The sequence below is a fragment of the Drosophila elegans genome, unplaced genomic scaffold (genome assembly GCF_018152505.1).
Source record: "Drosophila elegans isolate 14027-0461.03 unplaced genomic scaffold, ASM1815250v1 contig_476, whole genome shotgun sequence".
Lineage (NCBI taxonomy): Eukaryota > Metazoa > Arthropoda > Insecta > Diptera > Drosophilidae > Drosophila > Drosophila elegans.
Genome location: NW_024545863.1, coordinates 22163375 through 22174681, shown reverse-complemented (window position 1 = coordinate 22174681; position 11307 = coordinate 22163375). Strand labels below are relative to the sequence as shown.

General features: G+C 52.2%; 1 protein-coding gene across 1 annotated transcript in view; it reads right to left on the bottom strand.

Moving 5' to 3' along the window:
- The window catches only part of LOC108147172 (mucin-17), a 47617-nt gene that overhangs the window by 4642 nt on the left and 31668 nt on the right, over positions 1 to 11307 (bottom strand). The window contains exons 3-9 of the mRNA XM_017273505.2: positions 8291 to 8454; positions 7559 to 7873; positions 5871 to 7488; positions 3132 to 5138; positions 452 to 3068; positions 248 to 346; positions 47 to 185 (exon numbers count right to left, since the gene is read on the bottom strand). Coding sequence (XP_017128994.1) covers positions 47 to 185; positions 248 to 346; positions 452 to 3068; positions 3132 to 5138; positions 5871 to 7488; positions 7559 to 7873; positions 8291 to 8454 — 6959 coding nt within the window. The remainder of the gene's footprint in view (positions 1 to 46; positions 186 to 247; positions 347 to 451; positions 3069 to 3131; positions 5139 to 5870; positions 7489 to 7558; positions 7874 to 8290; positions 8455 to 11307) is intronic.

Below are 11307 nucleotides of genomic sequence, written 5' to 3'. Positions count from 1 at the left end.
GGAAATAAGTTAATATCAAGTGGTTTGTTTAGTTTAGTTTACTTACCGTTGACTCTTGCATTAGGATTTCCTGGAACTTGCCGTTCAACTGGCGGAACTTGTCCTGGAATTCCAAAGCGGTGGACTCAAACTCCTCGTCTTCATCAGACGGCAACTCCACATCGTTTTCGTGCATGCAATGGTACCTGCATAATAATACCTCTTAGTAATGGATTCACTTTCACCTTTATATCGCTCCGTCTCTTACCTGATTAGCCTCTTAACCGCCTCGTCCTTGGTGCGGAAAGGCTTCACGTAGTCCGGCTTCAGACAGCTCTCCTGATCGACCTCCAGTTGTCGCACGAATCTGCGAAAATATAAGCGTTATTAACGAGTTCCACATTGCATTGCTGCATCTGCAATCCAGTTGGCCGCTTTTCTTGAAATCGGCATTGTTCAACCAACTACTCACAAGGAGAGGCGTGCAATTTTCGGCTTCTGCGTTGGCATTTCGTCCATTTTGTTGGGCATATAAAGTGGCAGGCTCGGTACGGTCGGCAGTGTTGGCACTAGACTTCCAATCGCTGCTGGTCCGGTCACTCCCATTCCTACTCCTACTCCAACTCCCATTGCAGAAGCCACTGGCGGCAGGATTGGTGTTGGTTGCTGTTGCAAATGCTGGTGCGGTTGCTGCTGGGGTTGCAATGGTGGCATCGGCAACATGTTGTTCACTTGCATCGCAGAGTTGCTAGTAAGAGTGTTACTGCTGCTGCTGCTGTTGCTGGTGCTACTGCTACTGCTGCTGGTGTTGACCAGATTTGTGGAGCTGGCGAAGATCAAAGGTGGTGGTCCGCTTTTGCTGAGCAATGGCTGCTGCTGCTGCTGTGGTTGTTGGAGTTGCTGCTGTTGCTGCTGCTGCTGGTGGACAATCGGCAGCATATTCACTTTTTGTGGCAACATATTGACGATGCTTCCATTGGGTGGCTGTTGCTGCAATTGTTGTGGGTTTTGCTGCAGCTGTTGATTGTTGACTTTGTTCCTGTTGGCCGGCTCTTTGGGTTTTACTTGAAGCTGCTGCGACTGCTGCTCCTGTTGTGGCTTTGGCTGCGCCTGCTTCAGTTTGTTGCCCGTCTGCTGCTGCTGCTGTTGGTGTTGCATGGGATAGATGTGTATCCGCTGGGTTATATTCTGCTGGGCATTGGGAGCCGCTGCCAGTCCGGTTGTTGTTCCTGAGGCAGAAGTGGAAGAGTGGTTGTTGGGCTGCACCACATTGGCGGGCACAATTGTCTTCAGTGGCTCAGGCACTGCCGCCTGCAACTGCTGTTGTTGTTGTTGCTGCTGTTGCTGTTGCTGGACTGCCTGTGCCATCAGGCTAAAGCCTCCGCTGCCATTTGCCGTGGGCAACATTCCCTCCGGAGTGGGCACCTCCTTGCCGGAGGCCAGAATTCGATGCTGCTCGGCAAAGAGTCGCTGCAGTGCCAGATTTATCTCCACATCGGTCATCGGCTTGTTGTAGGCGGCTATTGTCGCCGGATCGATTTCCGGGGAGACGGGCAGGAAGGTGGCCTTGTTCTGCAGCTTGATTGTGAGGAACTGGATCTGCATCTGCACCTGCTTGAAGACCTGCTGCATCTGGGGCGTTAGTTGGATGGTCTGCACCCGGGACACAGTGTTCGCTTGCGATTGTTGTGGCTTGGCCTGTGGCTGCAGCTGCAACTGTTGCTGCTGCTGTGGCTGCAACTGTTGCTGTTGCTGCTGCTGCTGCAGTTGCTGGGGTGGCAGCTGCTGTATTTGGACTTGACTGACCCCCGGCGTGACAGTTGGCGATGGCAAGGGGGCAGCAGTAGCCACCGTGGTGGCCGTTAAACTAAAGCTCGTCCTTTGTTGTTGCTGTTGCTGCTGCTGGTGCTGTTGCTGCTGCAATATCGCTGCCGTGGCAGTGGGTTGTTGCTGCTGCATGGGCACAGTTACGCCCACCAGCTTAGTGCCACTCGTCGTCTGGAAGGGCTGGATGCTGGCGCTCATCGTGGTCGTGGTGGTGGTGGTGCAACTGGAGCTGCCGACCACAATCATCTGCTTGCCACTGGCCACATTCGGTTGCACAATCTGCACCGGGTTGTTGTTGGGCTTCTGCGACAGGGGATCCAGCTTCGGCATCGGCTTGACCACGCTGGCGTTCTTCAGATTGGCCAACTCCGAGGCGTTGGTCGGTGTGGCCTTCGGTTTCCTCACCGGCTTCTTCTTGACCACGGCTCCGCCACCGACTCCACTGGTGGCCGCCTTGGCCGGCTCCAGTTTCGCTTTGCTCTGGTCTATTATCGGCGCCACATTGGCCACCTGCTTGGTCACCGTCGTCGTGGACGAGGTGGTGCTGGTGGTGGTGGTGGTGGTGGTCAGCGTGCTGCTAGCCGTTGTGGTGATGGTCAGGCCATTGGTCACAGGCTGAATGGGATGCACGATCTGCTGCTGCGGTGGCTGGGGTCGCAGTGGCATGGACAGTGCCATCGAAGATGAGGCCGCCGCATGCTGTGGCTGAGGCTGTGGCTGTTGCTGCTGCGCCGGCAGTGGGTTCACATCGTTGAAGTGCAGCTGGCCCAACTGCAGGCACTGGGCCAGCTGCTGGGCATTGATCCCCGCGGGAGCAATGAGCAACCGCTCCGTGGGTCCAATCGAAGCCGCCGTTTGACCCGCACTCATGGCCGTGATCTGGTTGGTCACGCTGTTCAGGCAGAACAACTGCTGCGTGGTGGGATCGATGGGCGGCAGGGCGATGTACCGCTGCTGCCCACTGTTGGCCAGCTGTGGAGCGGGCACCGGCGAGGGTATGGGAACGGAGATGGTGGCCGGTTGAGTGGGCAGGCTCACCGGCACGGTGACGGGTTGCAGCTGGGGCTGCAGCTGCGCCGGAATCAGCGGCGGCTGCTGCTGTATGAGCACCTGCGAGTTAAGCGGCAGCTGCGGGAATGACATCACTTCGTTCGGCTTGGCGGGCATCGTGGCCGGTGGCTTCATCGTCGACATGGTCGTTGTGGTGCTGGTCATGCCCAGCATACTGCTAGCGGTATGTCCTCCCTTCCTATTGTTGGCCACTGCAAGGGTACAATACAAATTGTTCAGTGGTTCAAAATCTACCCTCTGCAAAGTTAACTCACCTTTGACTTCTATTTTGGGCGCTGTTGAAACCTTGGAAAGCGACTGCTGCTGCTGCTGCTGCAGAATAGTCTGAGTTGGGGCCAGTGGCTGGGGGATTTGAATCACCTGCTGCGGCGGCTGCAAGCTTGGCTTGTTGGCATCCACTCGCGTCGGCTCATTGATGATGGTCACATTGGGCAGGGCACCCTTGAGCAGAGCCTGCAGAATGAGCTGCGACTGGTGATCCTGGGGATTGTTGGGATCATGGCGCAGGATCAAACGCTCGCACTGCTCCGACACGGTGAGCGTGAGGCTGCCGGTGAGCTGCGGCACCAGGGCCGCAGCCGAGGCGGGAGATCCCACTGAAACCGATACATTGGCGGGCATTCCGGTCAACTGGGGTGGCAGAATGGTGGCTCCGCCGGCGGTTAAAGCAGGCGTGGCGGGCGTGGCCACCGCTGGTTGCGATGCACCAGCTGCCTGCTGCGGCGCCGCCGGATTGGCCTGTGGTATGGCCACCAGCTGCATTTGCCTTCCATCGCTGGACAGCTTGAACCCAGTCGACGACTCCGCACCGATCGTTGGCGCCACCGCGGGCACCGTGGGCTGAAAGACCAACTGGGCTGATGGGCCGGCGGCGGAAGCATGATTCCCGGTCCCCGGCGTTCCACCCATCACCGTGGCTCCTGGCGGCAGGATCGGCATTATCTGGATCTTGTTCTCCACCGCACTGCTCACCGGCATGGCGGACTGGTGGTGGTTGTGCACCTGCGAGATCTGAATGTTGCCTATCTGGCTGGGCACCGCCGTGGGTGTGCCGTGTGCCAGCATCAGCGTGGGATTGCTACCGCTCGACACCGAGGTGGGCGTGGTCAGCGTTATGGTGTTCACAGTGGTGGGCTGGCTGCTGCTGAGGATCGAGCTGGTGCTGCTGCTGATGGTGGTGGTTGTGCCGCCGCCCGAGGAGATCATGCTGGTCGCCGTCGCCTCCGGTTTCTTGGCATTCCGCCGCACCGCAGGCTTTCTTCTTGGCTTCACGGCCGCCGTGGTGGACACCGGGTTGGAGTTCGAGTTGGCGTTGACTGGCGGCGTTGGCGTGACCATGGGTGAGGGCGTCGCCGGCGGCTGCAGCGACATGCTGGGCAGGCTTATGTTTATGGTGGGCGTGGCAGTGGCCGTTGTGGTCGCCTTGGCCGCCGCCGCCGCAGCGGCTGCCGCCTGTTGGGCCAGATGTTGCTGCGCCTGCTTCTGGATTTCCTCGGCCGTGGGCAGTCGTGGAGTGGACAGGCCGAAGGGCGGCACTGCTGCCTCCGCACTAGGATCGATCTTGATGAGGATATTTGGTATTTCGGTGGCTGATTCGTTGCCCGCCGCCTGAGACGCCGTCGCAGACTGCGCGGGAATGGTCAGGGTGAAGGGCAGGCCATCGCTGCCGTTTTGGTTCGGTATGGAGATCATGATGTCGCCGCTGCTGCTGCCGCCGCCCCCGCTGCTGCTGCTGCTGCCTGCCGTGCCGGCCGCCGCCGCCGCCGCTGCCACCGCCTGTGCTGGCTCTGGCTCTGATGCCAGATGGCCAGCATCCAGGCCCATGCCATAGTCCTCGTCGTCGTCATCGTCGCCGGTGATGCCGCAAAACTTCATCACATCGCCGAGGTCCAGCTTGCCGTTGCTGCTCCGCTGGATGGTGGTGGGCGGAGGCGATGGCGACTTGGAGCGTACAGTCTGTGGCGGCGTGGGTGTGGCCGCAATGGCTATCTTCTGGGGCGTCGGCGGCCTCACCTCCACGGGCACAATCGTCGGCGTGGCTGCCGGAGGAGTGGGCACTGGCAATGGCGCTGGCACCTGCTTCTTCTTGCGCGGTCGCGGTTTCTTCTTCGTTTCCGGCACCGTGGTCGCCTGGACAGATTGCTGGGCCTGCTGCACTTGGGACTGGGTCTGCTGCAGTTGATGCTGCAGCTGCTGGATCTGGGCCTGCTGCTGCTGCAGCTGTAGGATCTCCAGACTAGACTGCTGCTGGTGACTCATTCCTACAGGGAAAATAAGATAAAATGATTAGGGGAAATTAAAAATGTAAGTTTTAAAAGTAAGCTGTATCTTAAAAAAAAAGTTGGATGAAATATTTTATTTTTTGATCTTGAACTTAATTTCAAATTAGAAAAAATTGTAAAATTTTTGAGAACAAAAAATCCTGGCATCAAAATTCATTCCATTCCCTCAAAAACTTACCTAAGCATAATATTAATAATAATAATAAATCGATTGTGTATTTATCATGTATTATATAGAATGTTTAATCAAATGTTTAAACACAAATCATTTTAATCCTTCAACTTATTCATTAAGCTAACTAGTTACTTTAAGCATTAGCAACTATGGCCTTCCGCTTTTAATTTGGGATAAAGAGAACAATTTAAAGTCCCATAAAATTTAAAAATTTTACCTTTCTATTAAATTAAAACAAATTTTGTAATCCTAGACGAGCGAAGTTAGCTTTTAGTCTTAAACCCTTAGCTAGTTCGGTATAAATATATACATTCGACTTTGCAAAATGCCTGTATAGGCAAGATGGCTATTTGACTGAGTAAAATGTTTAATAAATAAATGACGAAAGCGATTATTCGACTTTTTGAAATGCCTGTATAGGCAAGATGGTTGTTTACTCATTAAAATGTTTAATAAATAAATGAGGGACAAATGATTATGCATTCGAATGCGGTCAAATGTTTTATCAGGATGATCTCAATAATAATAATACTCACCAATCATGTGCTGCGTTTGCTGTTGTCTCTCCTGCTGCTGCATCATGGGCACCGGCGTGGGCTGTCGCAACGGCTCCGGGGTGACGGCCAGCGGCACATGTGCTGGCGAGGATTGGGTGAAGAGCTCCGTCGTGCTGGCTGCTCCGCCGCCATTCGATGCCGGTGCCTGGGGCGTCTGAAAGGCGTTGGCTATCTGCTGGATGTGGGCTCCATTTAGCTGGTTCAGATTGATGGTGGCTCCGCCCAAACTCTGCTGCAGATGAGCCGGCAGTTGGGAGATGGCCGTGAGGCCATTGGGCATTTGGATTTGGGCCGCCGCCAATTGCAGATTCTGCAGTTGCGCGGCCACACTCTGACCGAGCAGCTGTGTGTTCAGCGTGGCCGTCGTGGCAAACGGCTGAGATCGTGGCGCCTGCGCCTGTGCCTGTGCCTGTGCTTGGGCTTGGGCCTGGGCCTGTGCCTGGGCCAATGCCGCATGGAGGCCGGTGAGCTGTGTGCCAGACTTGATGGCGCTCTGGAACTGGCCCGCCGCCGTCTGGTGGATAAGGTTCGCCTGCGAGGACACAATGAAGGTGGGCGCGGCAGCCAGCTGCATGGTCGCTCCATTGGTGCCCACTATCCGCAGCAGTTGCTGCTGCGCCGGCTGCGTCTGCAGCTGCGGCTGCCCCCGCGCGTTCTGCTGGATGACCAGCGAGGGCGTGGTCGTCAGCTGGGGCGTGGGCGGACGAAGGATCAGCTGCACGCCCTGCGGATTCTGCTGCACCAGCACGGGCATCTGGTTGAGGAGCAATTGCTGCGGCTGGCTGGTGGTGGCAGGTAGCAGGATCTGCTGCTGCTGCTGCTGTTGCTGCTGCTGCTGTTGTTGTTGGGTGGGATTGTTGCTGGACTGGCCTGCCTGAAGCGGCGTCTGCGAGATCTGAGCTCCTCCGGCCGTTGAGCCCTTCTTCTGCTGCTGCAGCTCCTGCTGCGGCTTGGGCAGGATTTGTTGCGGCGCCTTGCCGGTCTTGCCGGTGGCTCCACTCACTCCCGCATTGCTGACGAACCGATGTTGCTGCTGCTGCTGCTGCTGGAGAGGCTGTGTTTGCTGCTGCTGCTGCTGCTGTTGTTGCTGCGGCTGCTGCTGCTGTTGCTGATGCTGCGGAGTGGTGGCTATAAGCTGGCCCTGCGGTCCCTGGATGAACTGGAAGACCTGCTGCGCCTGCTGCTGCGGCTGCTGCGAGATGGTGAACTGCTGGGGCAGCATCTGCATGGTTTGGGGCTGCGGAGTGGGTGGCTTGATGGCAGCCGCCGCAATGGTGCCGCTGGGACTCGGGATGGGACTGTCCGCTATCAGGGGACTGCTGCTCTGGTAGTGCTGGAACTGTTGCTGCCCCTTCTGACCCTTCGTCGGACCTTTGGCGCTGCTGCTGACCACACTGCCCGTGGCCGTGGCGAACGAGGTGGGCGTGCTGATGGCGGTGGCATTGAACTGTCCATAGCCTCCGCCGCCGGATGCCACCGCCGTCGCACTGCTAATCGAGGTGGGTGCAACGGCGCTGCTGAAGATCTGGTGGCCCAGCTGTTGCTGCTGTTGTTGTTGCTGCTGCTGCTGCTGCTGGGTGGCCCGCTTTGTCCCCTTCTGAAATGTAAAAAAAAACGGGTCACGTTTTAAACAATCATTAGCGTTCTAAGCTTCACTAAACACTTACCTTATTGAGCTGGATATTGTTGGACCCCACCAGAGTGGCATTCAGCTCATTCCCGATGGCATTGCTGTGCAGGGCCACTCCCACTCCCACTCCGGAACTGTTGCCAGCTCCCACTAGTCCGGCACTTAGGCCGGCTGTTCCAGTTCCTCCGGCGGCGGTGGCTATGAGGCCACCACTGGTCACGCCGATGACCGTCGTGGCAGCGGCCGGCGATTGTGAGGGGCTCGGCTGGAAGACGACGGTTCCAGCGTTGGGACTGCCATTGGTGAACTGGTGGATGGACTGTCTCCTGCCAGGCGTCGCCGCCTTGCGCTCCTATAAAGAAGAGGTAGATTAAATAAAGGTTTTTCGAAAAAAAAGTCAAAATCTCTAAAAGCAAAGTATTTATTTGACAAAAAAAATTGATTTTAAAAAATTTTAAGTTTTTCAAAAGTGACAAAGGTTTTTTTTAATTTAAATTCAGGCACATATAAGTAAGTTTCACTTACTTCATAACTTTTGGTTGGTATTAGATTTCCTACACTCAGAAAACATTATTTTTACAATCCCCTTCCTTCTTTAGTTGTTATTTTAATTTTATTACAAGTTTCATAATCTACTATAAAATGTATTTACATTTTTCCAACTTGATGAAGGACCAAACACTGTAACCCTGAAAACTCCCCTCGAACATTTACTTCTTGTTTTTTTTTTCTACAATTTTTTGGTCGTTTCTCGCCGAGATCAACTTACGTGTTCCTGGGGATTGCTGTTGGCGTTAACTTGACTGCCACCGGCTACGAGCACCACATCCTGTGGGAACGGCGAGAGCGATGGCGATGGTTGCAGACGAGGGCTAGCTGAGATCGATGGCGATGGACTGGGCGTCAGAAACGGACCCGGAGGAGACAATATTCCTGGAAACGAAACAAGGCGAAAACGCAAGGGCGAAATTAATATTTGCTTACGAAATAAGGCGCAAATTTGACCCAAATATATATATATATATATATATATATATATATAGTGTCTGAGTGTTTTAGTGTGTGTATGTGTATGTGGGCATATCTGGAGCTGCAATCGTTTTTTGGTACGTGACCAAAGTGGCAACTGTCCTCGGGTTCGGGTTCGGGTTCTCCAAGTATCTCATACAGATAGCCATAGCCACAGCCATAGCTTTAGCCATAGCGATGGCACTACCAGCAGCAGCGCATCGCATCGCATCGCATCTCCCATAATTGTCCGCCATTTCCCAAAGCTGTTTACTCTGCCCCTTGGCCCTACTTTTTGCTCCCCTTCTTTGTGCATACAAAAGCGAGGCAACTTAGCACATTTTCAAACACCAGCTGAGAGCCCCCACTTACCCAGCAACAAAGCGACAAAGCGACTCAGCGACACACGAGCCAGCCAGCACCGAGAACACAGATACAATTTGGTTTTGGGCCAGAACCAGAACCAGTTTCATTTCGAGAGTTCTTTTCACTTCTTCAGCTCGAGTATCTGTTGTCTCTCACACTCTGCTTTTGTTCGAATTTTGGGCTTACTGCTCTGCTTTCAGCTTTCAAAATATTGGCCAAAGGCATGGGCAATCTGGATGGGCATTTAATTCAATTGGTAGCTCGCTTTCAGCAGCTCTCAAAAGGCGTCGATGGAAAGGTGTGTGTGGAGCGTGCGAGCTTAGATGGAGCTAATCCACCGGATATGTTCCTTTTATGCCTTAACGGACCCATTTAAATTTATTAAATTATGTCTCTTGTCCAGAGCATTACCATATGGTTCAATAATTCGTTACTTTGGCCAAGTAAATTGTATTAAACCCTTCTCGAAGCTTCGTTCGCAGCTTCCCAGGAATAATTTGCATATATTGCAGCAGCTGGAAAACGACAAGTGGGGGGCGGGCAAAAAAAGAGAAAAAAAAAAGCACAAAGGATGTGGGGGTCGCCAGCAGATGCAAGTGAAGACTTCAAGAAATGAGGAGTAAAAGGGAATATAATACTCAAACGTTAACAGCCCGCCTTCAAGTTGTGTTCGTTAATACCCTTATATAACCGTTAAGGAAGTTTCAAGTTTAAATGGTAAAGAATATTAAGCATTGTGATTACTATTTTGAATACCAATTCATTCTTTAATGTAAAACTGCCAGTTTTCTATTACTATCTAATATTAAGTTAAGCAAAACTTTATTAGCAACATATAGTTATCAACTAGTTTTTAGTGGCGTATTTATATAAATTCCTTTCCCAAAAAATCTGTTTAATACATTTGTAAGTAATAGAATAACTAGTTACATTCAATTGTTGTTTTATTAAAACTCTTATAAATAGTCGAAATATCTGGAAGGTTGGGGACATGATCTTTTGTCTATATTCTTCAAAAGAGTATAGTCCGACAAGAAGGAGGATAAGCGAACATAAGCATGCATCAAAATCGACATCGTAGTTTCGTTGTCGGCAAGTGGATGGATTGGAGGTGGTAGGAAGGTGGCAGGAAGGTGGCTTCGCAGGAGGAGTTGCAGTGTTTCGAAGTCGGTTGCCGACACAGCATCATTATCGACAGCAAAACTAAATGAAAAAGAATTTAACAAGCGCCCCTTGCATCTGCCTATTTCTCCTCCTGCTCCTCCTGCCGCTGCTGCTGCCCCTGCTGCCATCCTTTTGAATGCCCCCCCGCTGGCAGCAGTCGTTGTTGCCATTCAATCCTCATCATCACAAGATGGCCCAGAAGGCTGGGGAGAGATTGTGTTGGCCGTGATATATTCCCGGCAACGAGAAATGCGAGTCTGCGTCTGCTGCCTTTTGTGTACGTTGTTGCCTGGTTGCCCAGGCGATGTTTGTTTGCAGCCACCGAAGGATGGGGAATCTTGGGGATGAGAAAGAGAGCTGATGTGGCTCACAACTGCAAATCAGAATCAAAAGCAACAGCGCCAGCACCTCGTGTGTACTCCGCTTGCCAACTGACTGAATGTAGTCGAAATCGCGGATAATCCCCTGTTCAGCTTGACTTGCTTTTGGCGCTTTTGTCCCAGCATTTTCATTTTAATTATGTAATTAGATAAGTGTATATATCTAAAGGGATAAACTTCAAACGGCCTTAATTACATTGCAAATAGTAAATTTCTGTTTGAAGACAGAGAGGGAGAATAAGAAAAGTGAACTGCGCGTTTTAAAGATCGATTTACTCTTTTAATGAGTGGTTTAGATTAACGCAAATTTGAAGCAAAAAAGGAAAATGTAAAGAAATTTGATATTTTATAAAAACTTATTCAAGATAGAACCCGCCATTTTTTACAAAGGATTAAAATAATAATTGAATTAGAACACTGTATAGACCTCAATTAAAATATAATTATTTTATTTGCAGCACCAACGGCTTTATAATTACGGCGACATCCTGCTAAAAATATGCGTCGATGGTCAGCCAGCGATATCTTTGACACGACAAACTCCCTCTTCTGTGCAGTCTTTAATTAAACAGTTAGCAGAAGGAGGAAGCCAGGCACAAAGGCAGACCACAAACGCAACTAACAGGCAGATGGGTGGCACGAGTGGGTGGCGGGCGAAGAAAAAATTGAAAGAGAAACTAAAGGATAAATTGACAACCACCAGACACAGAAACAAACTCACACACACCCATATACACAACAGGCACATAGATACGCCAAACTTTTTTGCCCGTCGCACCACAGATGAGCGCACTTTTGGCTGCCGCCGCCTGACATGGCGAAAATGGTCGGTATGGATGCATGGATGGATGCCGGATAGATAGATAGA